Source organism: Calonectris borealis, chromosome Z (assembly GCF_964195595.1).
Source record: "Calonectris borealis chromosome Z, bCalBor7.hap1.2, whole genome shotgun sequence".
NCBI classification, from domain to species: Eukaryota; Metazoa; Chordata; class Aves; order Procellariiformes; family Procellariidae; genus Calonectris; species Calonectris borealis.
The window spans coordinates 69,550,845-69,572,984 of NC_134352.1; the positions used below are offsets into that span (position 1 = coordinate 69,550,845).

Genomic DNA, 22,140 nt, shown 5'->3' on the forward strand with positions numbered 1-22,140 from the left:
CAAAATACTGCTTTAATTCCAGTATCTCTATTTTGAACCAGTTGTGTAACCCATTCAGATAAACATAGCACGGAAAGCTGGTTTTACTGTTCGTCTAAGTGTTTTTAAAAATACCACTGCAGAAAAATTTTACTCCAATATGTGTAAAAGCATGGCATAACCTTTAGACATTGTTGAGATTAGCAAAAGTCAAGAAACTGCTTAAGACACAGTTTAATTCTTAGACGACTGTTTTAACTTCGAACAGAGTTCTCAAAATAGTGCCCAAATGCACAGTACTTGTTGAACAAATTCTGATTTATTGAAAGTAAACATTTACATTGGCTACAATGTTATAACTGTTACAAAGCTGGATAAAAGAGGCTTAAATAGCAATAGAAAGCAAGTGCAGTAAAAAATGAATAGAGAAAATATTTGGCCTTAGTGATCTTCTGGCAGTATTTACATTATGTACATTTTGTTAAATATTTGTAGTAACTCTAAGGCACCATAGGCTAAATAGCAGGCTGCAGTACTATTTTGTGCACAGAATTTAATAAATTTATTTGGAGAAAAAAGGCTGTAGACTTAAAAGAAACATAGGCATATTTTATGTATACATAAAGGAGTGGCTGCTTCTTAAAATTCAAAGATACAATACATACTGGGTAAACTCAAAAATTATTTTTAGAACATTAAATTATATTGAATGTCTGTGTATAAGGACTATTTTTATTGACTTGCTGGTAAATGTTTAATGTAATCTATTCTTCATCAGGTTTTTCACACGCTAGATATGTTCATCTAAAAACTACTTGAATTCTTTTTTTTGTTTTGTTTTTCCTTACAAAAGACTTATACCTCGTATGTATACAAAACCCCAATGCAACGTGTAGTGGATAGTAATTTACATCGTAGCCGTTCTGCAGGAGCACGCAATCAAAACGCTACGCAAGAGCAGCCCAGGGTGTCCCGCTCCCCCCGCTCCGGCCGGTGGCCGCTGCTCCAGCCGGTGAGCGGGGGCGCGAAACCGCCACCCGCGACAGCAGAGGCGGCCGGCGCGCTCAGACCCAGCGCTCCCAAAACCAGATACAGAGATTCAAACTACGGGCGGCATCCTTGCGCATTTTATACGACACCATGCACGCAGAACGCCGCTCTGCTTTGAGTATATCTTCCCATTTTCCTTTATCCCCTCCTGAAGCGCAAGTGCCCCTCCGCTCCCGAGCGCTTCAAGGAATAATTTTGATTATTGTCACAGCCCTGGCTGACCAGGCTCAAGATCCTTTCCGAACAACTTTCAGTGCTACACGTGTCTTCACCGCTCTCCGAACAACAGACCTTGCTCAGTTTAGTCAACAGGCTCATCTTTCACCTTGAGGTAGTGTTTGTCACGAAGAAATGGCGCAGGACGCCAGATTAACGCCTCGGTTTTGCAAACGCGCCGCAGGACCCTACCCGTCCCAAGAGACAAGCGGAGGCGCGTCCAGCGCCGGCGGGGCTGCCGCAGGGCTGCCGGCACGCTGCCCGCAGCGCCGACGGACAGCGGAGGGGCCGTGCGCGGCAAAGCACAGCCAGCCCTTTCTCCCTCCCCCTGGCCACCACGGCTGCCGTCCCGCCATCACACAGCAAGGAGAAGCTGAGTCCTGATAACTCCCCCCACGGGCCTACGAGCTTCCATCGCAACAGGCCTTCGCCTCAGCGGCTTCTAAAAAACTTACCATGAGAGGGAGGAGTGACTAGTACAAAAACCACCCACGTTTGTTCAGGGGCCTGACCCTCAGCACCTCCGACGGGTGCTCGGCACAACGCCGGATCAGGCCCCACACCTATCTGCTGTGAAAATGCTAAGATTACAGAGTGCTTTTGCTCCCGTAGCATTACCTCCCTGCCAGTCATGGCTCGTACTCTTCGTATACGACTTACATTTTCTAGAGCCAAGAAGAAATCCATCTAAATTAATATAATGCTTAAGTAACTAGATACTGGTTTTATATTTGTTTAGGTTTTTTTAGTGTTTCTTTTTAAATCACGAATCTCCATTCAGTTGTCCCCTTTTGGGTATTTTTCCACTTTGTACTCATCCATGTTGGAAGTACGCTAATTGCTTCCACAGTAGTAAGTGGTTTATAAGCAAAGTATAATTGATCTAGGCACAAAGTCTTCATTTGGAGTGATCTTATATTTGTATTAACAAAAGCATAATCTTAGCATTATTCATCAGATGCATTTTTAGTATCAACGGATATAATATTAAAACTATACAGCATCACCAACAGTTTTTCAAGGGCTTTAGAGGAAAAATATAAGCACAAACAATTCCTGTGTCATCAACTAGATCCTGTAAAATATTAAGCAGAATATTACACAACCTGGCCATTTTATGTAAGTAATATGGAGCCAAAGACTCAGGTTATCAAAACAGTGTAGCACTGCTGAAGAAAACAGAGCTATGCTGATTCATACCATAGGAGAAGATAACTCAAATTGCTTAACCTCTTGAATGCTAAATATCTGCCTGAATCTCAAGGAATGTTTAAAAGCATCTTTTGGGATTCTTTTCTCAGTGTTTAAAATATTCAGAAGTGTAAATACAGCAATTCATAATTAGGGTGCAACATTAAGGTACTAACATAATTTTTCCGTCAAACCTTCCCCATACGAGGACTTGTGATTTGTTGTGGGATGTAGGAAGGAGTTAGAAAGTTCTCTCCCAAGAATCCCCTTAGTTGCTCCGTGCTGCACGTGGTCACAGCTAGCTAGCTATGGCTTCATGGAGATTTCTACCAAGAGAGATAGTAGAACCTGGGGCTCTATCTTCTTTGATTAAAAGCTATCTGTGAAAAACCTACGTCTTTACAGCAGGAGTTATAAAGATTGCTCTATCACCAACACGTGTGCATGATAACAGAGGAAGGGAAAAGCAAGGGCTTTGGGGATAACACAGGGTCCTTGCTCAGATGACCCTGGCTTTTTATTTTTCAACCCCTGGAATCCGTGTGAATGAAAGTATTTGGAAGAATTTGGCAATATGCAACTTCCACCCTTGGATAAAACCACAAGGGAAAAATCCTTCAACGAAAATCTCATCCTCAGGCTTTTTCATTCCAGTTCTTGGTGATAAAATCTTTGTTTCAGCTTTGAAGTTTGCTATAGAAGGGCTACTGATTTTTGAGTAACAGACCCCCAAAGAACCTCCCTCTTTTCCCTCACCTTTTAAACATGATGAGAACTAATACTTTATTAAACAATCTGAAGACTCATGTTCACCTGCAGATAATATAACACCTTAGAAGTTGTTTCTCGTTAACATATTGGCTAAAGAAAAAAGTGACTGAGTTACTCTGTAGCAAGTGAATTTCGATTTAATTCAGTTCCTGTTTGTATGTGACACTGGGCTTGTGTCCTTGCACTGTCCCCTGCAGCGTGACACCTTCCCAGGTGGCCCAGCTGCCCTGGGCATGGTGCTGCTCCATACCTCCTGGGCTGTGTTTCTCCACACTGCAGCTTCATTCTCCTAGTCCCTTTTCCTGCCGTGCAGCATGCAGGACCTGAGCTGGTAATGCCACCTGTTAGTAATTCGGTGGCTCCTTTTTTTTTTTTCCTTTCCTACCAGCAAACCCTTTGTCCCTTCAGAACTACCTTTCTCCCTGAAAGGTTTCGCCCTCTCCCACTGCTTTGTAAAGCCTGTGCTTGTCACAGTCTGCCTTTTATTCTTGGCCAACCTCCTTCTTCCCCATTCATAAGCCAGCCGCCTCAGTACTCCCTGAAGTGGGCCCCTTAAAACAGCAAGGCCTCCAAATATCTCAGAGCCCTGCTTTCCTCCATGCTGTCCCTTCCTCCTGCTTATCTATCTAAAACAAACCTCTGAGCAGTCTCAAAATTTGGCAGAGATGTATTTTCCCTCCCCTTTCCAGTGGTTGTACTTACGATAGCACCATGCATGGCCAGTACCATGACCCCACCAAGCAAACCAAGGCTGACTCGAGCCATAGCTACGTTCCAGGTTTCTTCCTTCAAGGGGTTCACTTGTGACTCTGCTGCAGCTTGAGGGGACAGGGAAGATGACTGCTTACTTGGCTTCTCCAGTTCACTCACGGTCATCTTTCTTTTCTCCTAGTTTTTTGAGGAGGCCTCGCAGAGTAGTGGACTATCAGTCCAGAAAGTCAACGTAGGGTATCTTTGTGGACTTGCCTCCTAGTTTCTTTTTGTTATGCAAAACATAGTGATTCAGACACATATGGCAGGACAAATTATAGAGAGATGGTCATTCCAGGGTTTCGGCTCCACTTCTGAATTATGCTGATTTTGTGCAGTTACACAACCTAAGGCAGTCTTTATGTAGATAGACAAATTTCAGGAATCCACTTTGTTTCAAGAAGTGAACCTGTGTCCCAACACAAAAGGTAACAATTAGAGTAGTGATTCTCAAGTTAAGGGTCCACCAAATGGGGGTGAAAGTCAACAAAAATTCAATAGCAAAACAGGGATTTGCAAACAGGATTGGCTTTACAAGTCTGGATGTGAACCCAGAAAAACTGAAGACCCCAGCAAATAAGTCTGGAATGCTAAAATACATCTCCAAGTATGTGCTCCTAGGCCCAGTAACACTATTTCATTTGTAGGGCACTTCAACTGCAGCAAGTAATAAGGGAGTGTAGCTTGAACTAGAAAGAAGGAATCACCCATTACAGCATATCTAATGCAGTTCTGTTTAAAAGAAACAAACGCGTCTGTGCTCAGTTGTGCTGTTATTTGGCGCTTCAGTATCTTTATTATGAAAATAACATAATAGAGGATTCAGTCTATTTTTGCTTTCTGAGGTGGCTTGTAATAGTTGCACAGATGGGTAAGTTGAACTGCTCTCCATATTCAAGGGTGTGATTGATGCTTCAGGATCGCTATCGTGAGGGCCGCCAAGGGCACTCATCAGGGCACAGGATATGCTTTGTGCCCTGGAGACTGGGCCCCTCCCTACCTGTGTTGCCATCATGCTCACTTGGAAAAAACAGTTGTTAATTTAAAGGACAGAGCGATTTGAATTGGTTTGTTTTCCCTTGGGAATAAATTAATATTTCACCAAGAGAAAATCAGTAAAATTTTGCATTTGTTTGTATTTTCTGATGTACCAACAATCAACTCAATCATGTAAATGTCTTAATTCAGCACGTACTTTTAAATATGTGGCTAAATTTACCACAGAGCAGTTTCACTGAAGTTAAGATGAAAACATTAAACAACCTTGTTGATCTAAAGAAACTGTAAAATCTAGTATATAAAAACCAAATTTGTAAAAAGGAAATTAACAGCTTCAGGATTTCCAGATGTTTGCTAGGCTTGTATAATTAAAAAAATGCAATTAAGCTGCTTAATGGATAAGACAGTGTTTCCAGAGAAGATAAAGAAAACTAAACATACACCATCATATTCATTATTTTTCGCTTTGTTTCACTCATTAAATAAAAAATGTAGTTCTTTTAACCTTTGACTCTGAATACTAGCTACATTTGTGTAAAATAAAATGAATCAAAGATACCTGCAGGTAACCAATCTCTTTAATTTGACATGTTCCAGACAACCTTTTATTGTGTTTAAATACGAGAATATTTTACTTATTGCAAAGTATCCTGCATAATACAGGTGCTCCGCTATAAAATCTTCTCTCTCACTTATAATTCAGTCATTCTAAATTTAAAATACCGGTATACAGTACTAAAACCTCCAATCGAAATTTAATATAAAAATATCAGCACAAAACTCCTTTTTAAAGTCTGTTTATTGTGAGCAACCCAAATGCCTGTTTAATTATTATTAGTTGTAGTATATTAATAGACTTTGCACCCCTACAGTTGCTAATTCATACCATCTCAGGTATTTTGATGAGATAAGAAACACTAAGTAAGAAAACAGTAAGTATTCAAAGGGTTAATTTGCTTAGAATAATAGTAATAAATTAGTTTTTTGCATCTTCTTCAGTTCAAAATCCAGCTTTGAGACTGAGGAAGGCTTCCAAATCACATCAATTAAATAAGAGTGGTCCTTTTAACCAGTAGCAGTTTGATTGCCAATGACTCGAAGAATCTCTTTATGAATGCTTGGTTCCTGTGTATTTATACTTGTATCACCCACTTGACCATCTTCATAACTAAAAAAAAGTACAGAAAATAAAGTCACATTAGTGTTTCATTAATCTACCTAAAACCACCCAAAACTGTTTCATTCAATAATCAAGAGTGCTTATTCTATACGTTAACACGTTTCTGTTAAAATGCTCGTGCACTTCACCGTTACATGCGGATCCTAAACTCTAGAGAGTGAAGGGTGGTAAGGCTGCCATTGTCACTGAAACCCTGAGACTGAATAAGCCACTCGCGCCCAAAGGGGACGAGGCGTAGGTGAGAGGGAAAACGCTCACATCATAGACAGAAAGCTTTTAATGAATTCCTCAGCTTTAAAACATACAGCCAAATAGAAATGATATTTTACGATACATGGATAGACTTATTGTAACATGAGGTAATGCTATAGTGTGGGAAAAATCAGTAACTCTCCGTTCATTTAAGTTGTAACATAACACCTACTAAACCTTTGTCACTAGCTTATCCATACATTTCCTAACAAAAGTAAGTACGGAGAAAGATAAAAAATGAAGTGATACTGAGAAGAATTAGGAAGAAACATCTTTTACCTACTTCAATTACAACTATTGGAGGGAACATGGGGAAGAAGGTCTAGGACAAACAGAAGTTGAATGTTAAAAGAAGCTTTGTACTCACACAAAGAAAAATCTTGTACACACGTGATCCGTATTGGGAACTACCCATATCTCTCCATGTTTGTGCAGATCGGATGAGGTTATCACTATCAGGGAAAGAATAAATTTCATAGTGATGAAAACATGCCTGGAAAAAATTGCTTTAAAGGATTTGCTTTTTTATACACTTTACATAGCCTTCTGGGAATGTGTAGTTTTCCACTGCATGTCTGTGGTGTGGTGTAGACTCTGAGTTGACTGCTGGTACAAACAGGGAGATGAACTTGATTCTGAATACGTTATATTTTCCAGAAAACACAGATGCTTGATGTATGGGAGCCAGTTGTTAATTGGAATGAATAATGAAAAAGTATGTTTATTAAAAACTGATTTTAAATGGCCATAGGGCTGTTAAGGACGATCTGAGTCAACTAATCAGCCTTTGGAACAGAGATATTTGTGTTTGATGATGGCTGAGCCAAAAATAAGACATTAAAGATAGAGTCTGAAACTGAGATATGACAGAATTGGGATTTGCAATACTACCAAACATTTTAAAGAATTAAGCATAGCAATTATGACTCAAAGGGATCACGAAGCTTGCCAAAACGTGCTCAATGTTTAGAAAAGAGCAATGTATTTGATGATACGTTGTTTACCAGCAGAATGAGGACAACACAGGAAGAAAACCTTTTTATTGCTAGGTAGAAGCTATACCATCTATGTGTATTTGAAAAGATTTCTATAATGCATTTAAAAAGCATCCTTCTGGACAAGTTGTCCAACTGTGGGATGAGCAGGTTCACGGTGCGTTGGCTGAAGAACTGGCTGAAGGGCAGAGCTCAAAGGGTTGTGCTGAATGGGGCTACATCTGGCTGACAACCGGTCACCAGCGGTGTTCCTCAGGGCTCAATTCTAGGGCCAGTTCTGTTCGATATATTTATCAACAATCTGGAGGCAGGAGTTGAAGGCACCATTAGCAAGTCTGCTGATGATACCAAACTGGGAGGTGCTGTTGACTCTCTTGAGGGACAGGAGGCCTTGCAGAAGGATCTAGATAGATTGGAGCATTGGGCTATGATTAATGGGATGAAATTTAACGAGTAGAAATGCCGAATTCTGCACCTAAGAAAGAGTAATGGCGGGCACAAGTATAAATTGGGAGAGGAGTGGCTGGAGAGTAGCCCTGCAGAAAGGGATCTGGGGGTGCTGGTGGACAGCAGGCTCAATAGGAGTCAGCAGTGTGCCCTGGCAGCCAAGAGGGCAAACCGCATCTCAGGGTACATCAAACACGGTATAACCAGCCGGTCAAAAGAGGTGATTATCCCACTGTATTCAGCGTTGGTGCGGCCTCACCTGGAGCACTGTGTGCAGTTCTGGGCCCCCAATTTAAGAAGGATGTGAAGGTCCTTGAATGCCTCCAGAGGAGAGCAACAAGGCTGGTGAAAGGGCTGGAAGGCATGTCCTGTGAGGAGCGGCTGAGGACTCTCGGCTTGTCTAGTTTGGAGGAAAGGAGGCTGAGGGGCGACCTCATTGCTCTCTACAGCTTCCTGAGGAGGGGAAGTGGAGAAGGAGGTGCTGGTCTCTTCTCCCTGGTATCCAGTGACAGGACGCATGGGAATGGTTCAAAGCTGCGCCAGGGGAGGTTTAGACTGGACATTAGGAAGCATTTCTTTAACCGGGAGGGTGGTCAAACACTGGAACAGGCTTCCTAGAGAGGTAGTCGATGCCCCAAGCCTGTTGTGTTTAAGAGGCATTCGGACAATGTCCTTAATAACATGCTTTAACTTTTGGTCAGCCTTGAAGTTGTCAGGCAGTTGGACTGAATGATCGTTGTAGGTCCCTTCCAACTGAAATAGTCTATTCTATTCTAACACTACCATGAATAAATGCATATTCAATTTTTATACCATTTCTTCCAAGAGTTGTAATTTTTAACAAACATTTATCTCCTGTAAATGATTTTATTTAAAATCTGTATTAACCACCTCCCCTAAACACTTCTTTTCACAGAAAAATGAAGTGAATGTGAATGATGTAAAATATATTTTACCAAATATTTAAAATTCACCCTTATAAAATTGATACTCCATTAGTAACTGTGAGGAAAGAATGACATGGATGAAAAAGTCCTTGTGAAAGATGTAATTTTTATTGAGAAACTTCAGGCATTAAAGGCCAAGTAAATTCTAGTAAACCCTAGATTGATTTCATATCTTCTTGTGAAAGTTTTAGAACTAAACTTACGTATTTTTCTGTCCAGATCAAATTGCATTTTCAGGTTGACTGACATCTCCTTAAACATATTAAATATTTCACTTGAACATTCTCAGAAATATTCAAATGCTCCAAATGAAGGGCAAACTGAGTTTAATATAATTTTTTTTTGTTTGGCCAATGACACTAATTACCAATTACGGGTATAATTCTTATTCAAATTTCATAATTCTTTGTACTCAAAACCTGCTGACGTTTCATTAGTTATTAAAAGAACATCCAAGTCTTTCAAGAATGACTGTACTCCTAGGCACTGGATTTTAACTTCACAAAATTTCTGAAGCAGTCAGAGAGAACAGACTGGTTACCAGATGAACAGTATTTTTGCCCGAACAGTGAAAAATTATTTGGAAATTCAATAGGAAAGCTGTTTTTTCTGACTTTAGTGTTTAATGCATTTGTCGAGAGTTTGCAAGAAGTCAGTGTTTCAAATAAAGGCTGTGACTTGGGTTACCTTGGTGGCTTAGGAATATGATCACATTTGAAAGACAGACCAGATAATCAGTCGCTATGTGCGTATGATTATTTCATGAAAATTCAGCATGTGTCACAGGTTTTGTTCGAAGAGGGAAACGTTCTGAACTGAAATATAAAGGTCAGCTATTAAGCAAGGACTTGTACGCCTTCCAGTAGTGTCTCATCTAAAAAAACCCAGTACTGGAACTAAAGGTCTCACTCATTTGCATCCACTGTGTCCACGAGTAAAACAGTTGTTCAAGGGCTTTCAGCTTACCTTCACATAAGGCTATGCATTTTAAGTTACGGCTTTGCAAAAATTGTGACTGTTGTCCTTTCTTCTGTGACTGAGATGTAAAAACATGAGAAAACTTAATTAGTGCAATAAGACAAACTGAGTGAAAAAGTAACAAAGGAGAGGACTGCTATTTTCAGTTTATTAATGAACAAAAACAGAGGTAGTCTTTCTAAAACATTTCTATTGTATTTCTAAATGTAATAGAATTTCTAAAAACATTTATATTATTTGTTTGGATTATTGTAGGAGGGATTTGAACTCCTTTATCCAGAAAGAAAAGTTCCTAATTATTACAGAGAGGATAATATTATTAGAAATATCAGAGTGTTATTGATAAACAAATTGATAGAGAGAAAAAAAAAGGTGAATTTGATCACCGATTCTTTGGCCACTACCGTGATATTTTACTGGCCTTCCCATTCCTGAGGGCTTCTGCTGTTACATACCAATCTCTCTCCAAAGTCAGATTATTCTGTAGTTTCTATGCTAACTATGGAGACAGATGTAAGATTTCTTTCTCAAAATTCAGCCCTACACATAAATGCCACAAGTTTGCTTTAGATAAAGCAGAAATGTAATGGTTTAACATGTAAAAACCATGAAAAAGAAAAACTTGCTATAAATGAAATGCTACTCATTTTCCAGCAATAACCACTCTCAATTCCTTTTGCATCATTCTTCTGCAAGTCTAGAACTCAGAAAGCAAGGGCTTGCTAAGGGTCATAATGCAATCCATATTTCATTTTCATTCTCTTCCGAAATTCCTCTGCTTGGAAAAGAAGGGCACAAGTCCTGCAGTATACTCTGTAAATTGTTACTAAAAGCAGTTGGGCTGTATTTGATGTTTGCAGTCTCTGACGTTGTTGATTTTGTTCAATAAAATAAAACTGTTAACTTTCACGAAGGGAATATTACCTCCTTTTCAGCTATCAAGTTCCCAAGCATAAAACCATAAATCTTCCAGAGATGGTTGATGTATTGTACCTGTGATGTATTACTGCCCTTACTGCCTGAAGCTGGTTCATCTTTAGCTGACACCTTCTGCTGCTTCTTGTTCATCCCTAGGAATATTAATATCATGTAAGATACGCTGGCATACAAATACCATAGTAAGCAAAGTAAAGTATGGAGAATGAAACAGATAGCACAGTGGGAATCACAGACCTTCGCATGGCACCCAAAAAGCTAGTTAACTTTGTCATAGAATATCTCAACTTAATCCTGCAAATTACCAGTACATCTACATGTATTGCAAAGACCTTAGGAAAGTCAAGTTAGCATTAAGTAGGTGCAAAAGCGGATAAACATGAGCTTAAATGCCACTGAATTCAGCTCAGGAATGCTCTTAGGTGGTTGTTTAGCAGAGTTGTATGTCAGCATGTCTTGAGTCTAACTGACCCTATTCAGGCTGATGTAACACAGTCTGATTTACTGGGGGTGGGACAGTAAAATCACGAGAGAAAGAACGTTAGATATTAATCTTTAACAGTTTATTTAGACTTATTAAAAGTCTAATTAATTTTTAGGAGTAGTTAATTTATTTAAAGATTTAAAGTCTACCTTGGATTAATTAATTTATCTACACATAAAAGTATTAAATTATTTGTCAGCCACATTGGATCCAATTTCCATCTCAGAAATCTAAACACCTACATTTGTGCCTTAGATCTCTGTTATGTTTCTCATGTTGGTTTATATAAAATTCCTGTATTGTATGCTACTACAGGCTTCCTTGCCTTTCCAGTATACCATATTTCTTGGCAGTTTGCAAACACAGACTGAATTATGGGGAAGTTTAACTCTTTGAAGGAACAGGGAGTGTAGGACTTCTCTGTGGTTTTTGCTGGCATCATGTACTAAATACTTCATAGGAACACAGGCCTCCTTTCTGGAGGAGACTGGATGGAAGGGACCAAGAGAGGTAGGGAGATGAGAAAAAACACATTGAAGTTGACAAAGCAGTGTTGTTCCAAAAGAAGGGCATTTAGTTAGATACTGATACTGTAACCTGCACTTCTAGTGAGTCCTAAAAAGCTTCCATACTTGTGTAATCTCTGAAAAGCTAAAAGTGCATTTAGAGATTATTAATATTGAAATTGAATAAATAGTAGTAAAAAATGCTGAGCTCTTAAAATAAATTGAGACATTACCTAAAAATACTGAAAATCAGACAGCATAACTAAAACTCTCAGAATTACCTACATGCACACAAACACACATTCAACTATACCAGCACTTTCATATGTGAGGAAATGGTAAATACAACATACCTAAAGGAAAAAGTCACCGTATTTTAAAATCTCTTAAGTTTCTTAATACACACATTGGTGTATCTTGCTTCTATTATGCTTCTCTTCATTATTTAATTCTTATAAGGAAAACTGCACGACTCACTTTTGGATTTACTGGTGGAACAAATTATGTTCCCTCTCCTTCTAATGCCAAAATAAACACACTGTCCTGTATTTTCTATGTAACCCTGACATGGTGATACTTGGGAATACTCTTAAATATACACAGTTGAACATGTCTATTGATGAATATTTGTTTTGTCAGATTGGGTCGTAAAAGCCCATGAATCCATAGATAATGTTAGATGGACTTAGGTAGATACTGACAAAAAATCACAAACACAAAGTTGAATTTCCACTGCATAATCAAGACCTGCTCCATTACACACAGAATCCAGTATTGGCTATTATTTACTTCAAGCACAGTTTCAAGATACTCAGCACCTTGGAAAATGAGGATGGGTACTTAAGAAGGGAATTTAGATTTTCTCTTTTTTGAATAAAAAAATCTTGGTCAACAAAGATAAAATTCAATACAGTGTTGTAAACAGTGAAGCTGGTAAGAAAAGCAGTAGACTAAGACACCCCCTATACTTCTCCAACTTTATAGAGTGATTTGTAAGTATCACCTGAGTAACCAAATGATATGCTTGACAATGGACTAAGGTATATCCCACTTCCAAACATTGCACCATGGAGCTGAAAAAGAGCAGAGTGATTGTTTAACATTAATTTGGTTATCTGGACAAAATAATAATGATAGGAACAGGTCGTAATGTAGATAAGCATCTGCCCCAGTGCACTAATTTATTGCCTGGTAATAAATGGTGTTCAAAGAAGTCTTTAAAAAAAATCATGCTGCAAATATACAATTAAAATACTGCATATTCTGGAAACCATGTCCAAATGCCCAAACATAATTTTACATCAGATTCATACATAAAGTCGCATTTTCTGTTTTTAAATCTAACGTTACCATGGGGAATGCCTACAGAGGGTGCTTCTATACATGGCCAAATACACTTCATCCTTAACAAGGCTGAGTAAGCTCAGCATGTGTCTCAGAGCAAAACCTTGGCAGGAAGCACAGCCTAAGCCAGCCTCTGTGAATCAATAGCAGCAACAGCTGCTTTTGTTTTCTTTAAGGTAAGAAACGAAGAGATGGTGATGACACTGGTCATATGCTATGGAAAAATTTAGTCACTAGTTTAGCCTGAGTACTGGAAGAATGGGTTCAATCAAGCTTTTGCCTGAGCCAATTCAGACATGCATATGCCATCACTGCAGGACTGCACTTCAGCTATAAAGCTACCAGCTGTCTGAAAAGAGTAGAGGAAAGGGAAGACTCTTCTTCACCAACATCACAGTTCCATGTCATGAAGTTTGGGCTAAGCAACAGAAGTGAGCACTTTTTATTAGCCCTGCAGTCATCTTCTTGTCTGGAAAGGGTGAAGTATGGGTTTCAACTTCTCCACCAGGAACTGACCGTTTTATGTGGAAAAGCCTTTAAAGAATACACATGAAGCAGTTGTTGGAGCACAAACGAGAACCCAGAGAATCTCCCACCTAGGTAGATGTTATGACCACTGGGCTTCAGAGTCATGCTCACCCTTATTTCCTTCCTCTGACCCAATGATATTTACATTGTCTGCAATGTGCCAGAGCTCTCATAGGAATGTGCAAACATGCTTTCACTCCTCCAGATCCTACAATGTTGTATAGGATCCTTGGTGAGTAGATATTTTTCCTGACTGGTTGGTACTGGGGTAAATAGGATGAACAGGGCTCAGGATATGCCTTAGTTGTGTGAGAGATCTAAAAATGATGACTTGTGTAAAATAGCGCTTTACTGCTTCCTCCTAATCCCAGTATCTCAACCCTCAACAAAAAAATAAGTATAAACAAAGGGGTTTACTTTGGTGAATTTTGGTGTGTAAATCCTGCTTTCTTGGGGAATATTCTCCCAAAGATACTAATAAAAACACCCAAACCACTAAAAAGAACAGCAGAGATTTCCGTTCCCTTTTTTTCAGTGTCTTCTGTACCCTGATCCTTAGTCAGCACCCTGGGATCCTCCTCCAAGGTTATCACGGACTCAGCTCTGGGGAAAAGCTGTCAAAACCACGATGCTAAAATACTCTGAATTACAGCTCCCCAGTCCCTCTTGGTACTGCCTACTTTGCTCTGCAATAGTGGTCTCCTGATGATTCAATCTGAGAAAACAAACTGAAGTTTGCAATAGCTCCCTCCTAGCCCGTACACACATATTTCCATTCCCCAGAAATCGAGAGGAGAAGAGAAGATGCTGTAAACCCAGTTCCTGTAAATCTAGTATGCTGTCGGATCCTATAACATGGAGATAGTTTATGTAGCTGTAAATTTTAACACCAAAACTGCTTTTAAGCAGTACCGAGCCAAGCCTCCTGGAGGTGCTGCTCTGCAATATAAAATTGAAACACTGATTCCAGCAATGGGATTTTCTAGCTATTTTAGCAGACAAATTATTTAATTCTAATTGCATCGGAAAAGTATCTTTCCAGGAAACAAGAAGGTATTTGAAATCATCCCTTTTTTCCACCTAAATGACTACCAGAACCACACCCCCTGAAAACTTGCCTAAGCTAGTATGTAATCAAGCATGCACAGGTTAGCTAAAGTCTCTTTAGTCTACTTATTTACCTGCAGCCTTGTATTGGAAGCAACAACTAAGCCGTTCCTCAGGATGGAATGCCAATTTTCAATGTGTGAACCACTGAAAAAATGAAAAAGCAAGCATTAGAATCCACAATATAAAATGCAAAATGAAATCAGTAATCCCTTAGAACAATAAATTCACAGCTGTAAACCTCAAATGGCAAGAACAAATAAAATAGCACGGCATTTTGATAACCTTTGATTATTATGAATATATGTACTTACTGAAATGCAAAGGTACTTCCATAGAGATTTTTAGCAGCTCGGAAATTGGATTCTTTGGCTGGTGGACTGCTGAGAAGTAGGAACTGGTGAGGAGTGTGCATAAACTTTAGTTGCTGTAAAATATATCAGTGCACAAGTGAAAAGAAGTTGATTAACACAAAAGTATTGTATTTCCATAATGGTAGTTCTTAAGGTACCATGCTGTTTCGCACAATACGTGACTGCATCTAAATAACAACATGAACTAAGTTGAAATTGGTCTCATTACCATAGTTTTTACCTGAAATCAAACAGTAAAAACGTCTTTCAGTTTATGAAACATATGGAAGTTTCTGAAACAGATTTCAGCTTAATATGGCTCTAGTAAAGTAATTAAATTGAACAATTTCATCATGGTATTCTGTTCGGAGCTGGCTTTGAATTCAGGTTCAGATTTGGAAGGTTGCAGATTACTATGCCCTTAATCAGAGGATCAGAGGCACACATACTCAGAAATGAATGTCAGCACCACCCCTCTAAAATTCAAGAGCTATACTCTTTTTAAGGTGTACTCATATGTGGATTTCCAGGTACATCATGTTTGTGTGCACTGTTTTCTGTACAGTTCTGTATCTAATATTCTATATGGTAACAAAACAAATAGTGAAGTTATTCTCACCCAATCTCAGATGACTACAAGGTAGACACTTGTGTTTGAGCTACTCACTTCAAATAGGCTTTTTCTGAGCATTATTCCTTTGACCTATTTAAGATATTCACAACATGATTCTATGAGTCATGACCTGAAACTGCCTATTTCTCTCCCCCATCTATTAATGGAGTCCATGTGATTAGTTTGAATGTAGACACCTACGTTTGGCTAGGAGACTCCCACCTAAAATGCTAATACAAGCCATGAGAAATGAGAAAATAATAAAGAACCCACAGACACTTACCCTATTCACCGGTAGCTTCACAATATGTGATCTATTACTAGAAATAACCCTAAAATAAGAAACAGTTAGATGTATTAGACATGGAAACCAAACAGAACTTTTCTTCTTAAAAATGTGTTGTGAAAGACCACCACAAAGCACCCAGCTGCAGGCCTTTGAACCTATCAGATGGAAGTAGACCAAATCTTGACTACAAAATGAGATCAGAGGCTGTACAAGTAAGTTGGAGTCTTTCCAGTGGTTTCAGAGCGCCCAGATGAGGCCCAGAAACACTCCAGAAACACCTGCAGTTGCAAATGTCAACCCTGACGTTAATTCTTAGGGTGAGCTTATACCAAATTACACTGGTGAAGTGATTATTCATTAAACTTGGTACTTTAATAATTCTCATCTCATGTGAGTCAATTTTATACCATTGTAGAAGAGGATGTGCAAGCGGATCTTGTTTATCCATCTGCTTCTTTATTTCCAAGTAAGGTGCCTAGAAAAGAGTAATTACGTTCTTTATTTCTAGTTGAAATCATAAGGTTAAATTTTATATGTTACATTGCCCATGATTTCATCTATTAAAACGAATACATGGGACTCATTATTAGGCTTAAATCACAGTTTTACTGACATTTAGTGTTGTACAGTTATAAGTGTGTTTTGACAACAAGAAGAATTAATATAGCAATTATTTTCCCTGGAGCAAAATAATAAGCATATAATTAGCATCAAAATGAGTATATTCTAGCAAACATTGGTGATCTCAGGGAGAACAGCAGAAGACGTCTATTTACGTTCGCCTTTTGGATTAAGGAATTGGACTGGAACTTCACAAAATTAAGTCTCTCAAAATACCCCAAGAAAATCCACTCCAGTTTTTTTTAACTGTTTCATGGTATAACTGGTAAAGTAAAATACTGTATCAGCTTACAATCCCTTTGAAAACCTTTCTTGATTTCAATCACAGTGCAAAGCATCCCTTTAAAACCCTGCAGTCCAAGAATTATTTTAACATTTTAAAAAAGCAAAATGGTGGTTATTTTTTTTAGAAGACATTATATTAGGTAACAGAAATACCTGATTTTTACAATTTTTACAAGATGTTACATTAAGTAACAAAAATATGTGATTTTAATTTTCAATTTATTTTACTCCTCTCTATACACCTCATTCTTCATTCCAGAATCCCAAAGTACTTTATGAATACATACAGAGTAAGATTTATAAACTGTTGTGAGGTTACATTTATATAGCAGTTGGAAAAGCAAGGTACATGGGAGAGATTTCAATAATCAGTTATAATCAGCTGGGCTGTTTGGGAAAGGAAATGTAACAATAAACATAAGTACGGCTATCAGATCCTGCCCCACTGTGAATATTGAGAAATCATATGGCAGTAATCCCAAGAGACCCAACCTTCCAAGTCCCCAACCACACTTAGCTCATCAAGTGTTTTGCTATAATAGAAATAAAGCTATCATTCAGAACACTGTCACAAAACCAATTTCTTTTGCTTTGGAAATAGAAGACCCAGTTTGGCATTGATGTTTCCAGCAATGCAGCAGTTGGTGATTACCTTGTTACAATGTCCCATTCTGCTGTTATTATCTCTTATTTAAACTTCAAAAGATCTGAGTTCTACTTTATCACTTTTATTTGACTGCCATTATGGATTCTCTAGGTTTGTTATTTTTAACACACATTTTAATATTATTACAGTTCTATAGGAAAGCGATGAGACTGCTGACTTCCCTACCCATCATAGGCAAGCAATATAAACACCTTCCTAGTTCTAGAAATAGGTAAAGATTTTTAAACTCACCTGTGTCATCTCTCTAATAGAAGTGATACTGTCCAATGCTTTCATGACTCGGTCATAATTCTTCTTCTGATGTAGCATAAAATAAGCAAATAAATTAAAAGAATATTAGTCTTTGGCTCTACAAAAACTGAATTCTTTGTGTGTGTATGAAACCAAAGCTAGGACGAATGTTCAGCAAACCAATCCTTTCAAGCATTTCTAACCAATAGCTTCCTTCCACCTCACACATAGACTCTCTTATTCATAGTCCAAGAAAATAGCCCGAAAAAATGTTATCATGATGGTTTTTCTTTGAATTTCATTGGAATCTCCAACACGCTCAAAAATTAGCTCACTTTTTAAACAAATATTTGTAATTAAATACAGGTTCTGACAATTATTTGGACAACATGCTATTAAGTTTAATAATGCGGTGATCAAATAGGTTTCAAATAAAATGCTAAATAAACAGATACTTTGCTAAAATCTCTATAAAACATCAGAGGTCCTTCAGTTATCCCTCTACGTCACCCTGATCCTTGCCTACCTTCTGCTTGGGAACTGCTACCAGAGGGCTCCACATTTTCTGAATGGATGAGCTTAATAGTCCATGCTTCACCAGCTCCATGTCACGTCACCTTCAGGACCTTCACTGTTGCCCATCTTTGGGTCTTGCCAACTTCTGCCCATGGGCTTTCACCTCGCCCATGCTGGCAAGAAGCTGGGAGGAGGCAGTGTGGGCCCTGCCAGCCCAGGGGCTGTCTCCATTCCTCTTCTGGTGTGACCCTCTTTCATATTCCCTCGTCTGCTTCAAACTCCTGCCTTGCCCAGCCACCAGACTAGCTGTCTCCTCATCAGCCCCCTTCCAAGCACCTCCTGGAAAGTCTTTCTTCCCACATGCTACAGAACACGCTTGCCCCTTCCTGAGGAAGAACCACTGCTAACTGGCCTTTGTTCAGAGAAAGTGAAATGCAACCCAATGCAGGACATCCAAAATTCTCATTTATGTCCTTGGGGATGGCTCAAGTGTGATGTGATAGTTCATGGCTTCTCGAGGGTTTCCCTGAGAGGCAGTATTTGCTGCCTGAGGAGCAAGTAGTGCAAACACAATTTTTACTTCAAAACTGATGCTTGTATAAAACTCAACTATTAAGTCAACATTTGATAAAATGACATTTAAGGATGTAATTGTTTGCAAAGAGAAAATGAGATGACAGCAATAACCACTTCAAGAATAAAAAGATGGACTGGAAATCCTCGGCTTTACATGGTCTACACCTCCCAAAGGCCATCTTTCTCTTTGTGTCCAATGTGTACACTGAGAGAAAGTTATTAAGAATGTAAAATTTTGCATCTAGAATTTGTACCCTAAAAGAATTTCTTGGCTTCAACATAACTTTGAACACAACTTACAGTTTATACTCAGATACCTTCTCAGAGACAATTAAAAAAGCTACAAAGTTCTGAAAACAATCACACGCTTATGCTATATTCTGGAGCTGTATCTCTTATAGTAAAGGAGACTCCTACAGAAGAAGGTTTTGCTTTGAAATCTCATGCATGACTAAAACCAAGCTATGACACAACGAAAGATAACTACTTACCCTGGGGTTAAAGGCCAGCATCTGAGGATCATTAGGATCAACTACAGAAGGATATGGCTCAAAAATGATTACTTTCCTAGGTGACTCTAACGCAGATCGACACATAGATACTAACAGATCAACCACCTAGGGATAAAGAAAAATATTTATTCAATAGATGTATTTTCATATTGTATCTTCCAGTCTGCTTTTTTTACACATTGTAATAATACCATATTTCATTGTTACCTGTATTACCCAAACCGTGTTATCCACAGGACATAGTTTAGGACTGAAATTTTTCCATTGACCTCAGCAGGCTTCGGGTTCAGTCCTGGTACATTATTTCAGGTGCATAAGTAGAACCAGTATCTGGTCCTAAATATATTATCATGTCAAACACATTGCTTGCAGTCCTGCTTTCTCTTGTGCACATATGCTAATTCTTGGATTAAATTCATTCTCTAGGGAAATGAAGTCGTGCTGGATCTGTGTAACTCTGTACAGTAGATGCAAGTGAAAAATGTTCCTCAAGAACGAGGAAGGGTTTGTGAATCTGTACCACTGCCTGCTGTTCTCCTGAAGACTGTAATCATAGAAACACTTGTAAACACTGCTTCTGCTAAAGCCAGAACAGTGCAGTGATTTAAGAGTCATTTGCAGGGCTCACACTGGGAGATCCTCCTCCTATCATTCTGTTGTACAAAACTACAGCATGGCTTTGAATATCTATGATTTCCAAGATTTCATCTTAAGATCATGCATGTAATGTGTACACAGGCATGTATTCACACATGTGCACATAGGCGCATATACAACTTAGCAACAGATTTCTGTATAATTGTTTCAAAATTTGTAATTCAGAGATCAAAAATAGAATACAGCAATCACAAACCAGATAGAATGAAGCGTTCTGGCAGCTGTGAAACCTAAATCCAGCTCATAATGAAATCCAAAGTTGCTACGTAAAAATTAGCTCGTTTCCCCCCGTTTTTTCTGTGCCTTCTGAAAACATTCCTGTGTGAAAACACTTTTCCATGAAAGAAAGGAAAAGCTGAGATGAGTCGTACTTAGTAGGCATCCCTGGTTCCTCCCACAACTCCACATGGATCAGATCTCATCTCACAGCTCAAGCTGTTCTAGAAGTTTTTATATATCTGCCATTGTATCTGATCATTTGGAGGAAAAAAAAATGATGGTCCTTTAGAGATGCAGAATGAAAATAAGAATCATGATGAAAGGGAAAAGGAACTGTGCTGCAGTGAGTCATACTGTTGCCATTCTCCTCCTCTGCTCCTTTAGCATGAATGGACAATTTTCTCCATCAGTTTAAAAATATTCTGTTAGTTCCAGTTACTAAATATCTCACATTGAAAAATGAAGTTATTTAAATAATGATCCCTTCCTCCATGGTGCTCTGGTTACTTTCCAGTTTATAATACCTGTAAGTGTGATTAATGTTTCAAAATAGGGCATCTGCATTAGCATTTGCAAAGGAGACCAGGGGTCTGCGTACACAGCCAGGTCAGGCAACCAGCCTGCAACTGTGTAAATGTATTACCATGAAATTGAGCCTGAGTTCATACACCCGGCTTCTCAGAAGTACTTCTTGGCCTCCAGTCGCAAAACACTACTAGGGAAGAGCAGTTTGAGTCCCCAAATCTCTTAATACAGTGACTGAAAGTTGTCTTGCTTTATGATTTGCACGATGGGACTTAAAATTATGTCTTAAAATTGGCACAGTTCTTCTGTGAACACCATCCCAAAGCCCTCCTTTAAACCAGCTGTTGACTCTTATATTGTTTCTCACCATGATACCTGCATATTGCTCTGACATGGGGGAAAACATGCATAGATTAGGCTTAGTTAAACCCCCAATTTCCCCTGACATCATTGTTATGAGCAACTTAAACTGGGAGGTAAGTCTAGTATAAACATTATAAAAAAAACTTGCATATGTGTTCCTTGGAAATAGGAAGTGCTGTGGATCTAGAACATGTCCTTATAGCTCGGCCTTAACTCTTCCTCTTTAACAGTAGGTACTGAAGTACGTAAATAAGGATTAAAATATTTCCAAGGAGGACAAGATGACACTTGCTGATGACAAATCCCTCTTACGACATCAGTCTCTCAGACAGTGCCTCTCTCTCTCCAGAGACTCTCTACAGGGAGACTGAACTATCAACAAATCAGGCATTTAATTTTCAAGCATTTTGACTACACGACTAAAAAAAGGTAAGGTGAGTTTGGGCTTGAAAGTTTTAGAAAGTACAATCACTTATTATTATTGAGGAGGAGCCATCGGAATATTGGGAGTGACAAAGTAGGGGTGTATACCTCAGAAAACTAGCTGAAAGCACAGCAGAAAAAAAACAGGATGTGATTTCTAATAATGGGAACCTATATTTAGGCTCCTTCACTACACGAAATGATTTGGAGGAAGATTCATCTGCCAAAATGTAGAGATTCACAATGCGAACACCTACGTCTTACTAGTCAGCCTAGGCTCTCTTTATAATCAATGGAGAAAATAACCACTGTGCTGACAGTCAATGCTGTGATTCACAATATCCTAAACTAATGTCAAAAATAGCTCAGATGAATCAAATCCTAGAAGTGCTGAATTCTTTCTGCAAACAGGAATGGAGCTCAACCAGATCAGATGTGGTGAGCTGGATGCAATGCTATCACCAGAGTGAGACTTAGCAAAATTTAGTCACCTAGGTCCAATGGGACAATCGACAAAATCTCTTATCTAACTCTTTTAAGCACTGTCAAGGTTGTAATCACTTCAGTACTCTACAGTAAAGCTCTGTAGATGTAGAGGTACTCTAGAGATCTAGAGCAAGCTCCGCATAT

The 22,140-nt window shown here is 38.8% G+C and overlaps 1 protein-coding gene across 1 annotated transcript in view; it reads right to left on the bottom strand.

Moving 5' to 3' along the window:
- Window positions 1–4,719: 4,719 nt before the first annotated feature.
- The window catches only part of PARP8 (poly(ADP-ribose) polymerase family member 8), a 116,358-nt gene continuing 98,937 nt past the window's right edge, over window positions 4,720–22,140 (bottom strand). The window contains exons 16-26 of the mRNA XM_075136200.1: window positions 19,303–19,428; window positions 17,720–17,785; window positions 16,323–16,390; window positions 15,910–15,958; window positions 14,975–15,087; window positions 14,735–14,807; window positions 12,685–12,754; window positions 10,749–10,825; window positions 9,744–9,813; window positions 6,756–6,840; window positions 4,720–6,124 (exon numbers count right to left, since the gene is read on the bottom strand). Of these exons, the coding sequence (XP_074992301.1) occupies window positions 6,022–6,124; window positions 6,756–6,840; window positions 9,744–9,813; window positions 10,749–10,825; window positions 12,685–12,754; window positions 14,735–14,807; window positions 14,975–15,087; window positions 15,910–15,958; window positions 16,323–16,390; window positions 17,720–17,785; window positions 19,303–19,428 (900 nt within the window). The 3' untranslated portion in view covers window positions 4,720–6,021. The remainder of the gene's footprint in view (window positions 6,125–6,755; window positions 6,841–9,743; window positions 9,814–10,748; window positions 10,826–12,684; window positions 12,755–14,734; window positions 14,808–14,974; window positions 15,088–15,909; window positions 15,959–16,322; window positions 16,391–17,719; window positions 17,786–19,302; window positions 19,429–22,140) is intronic.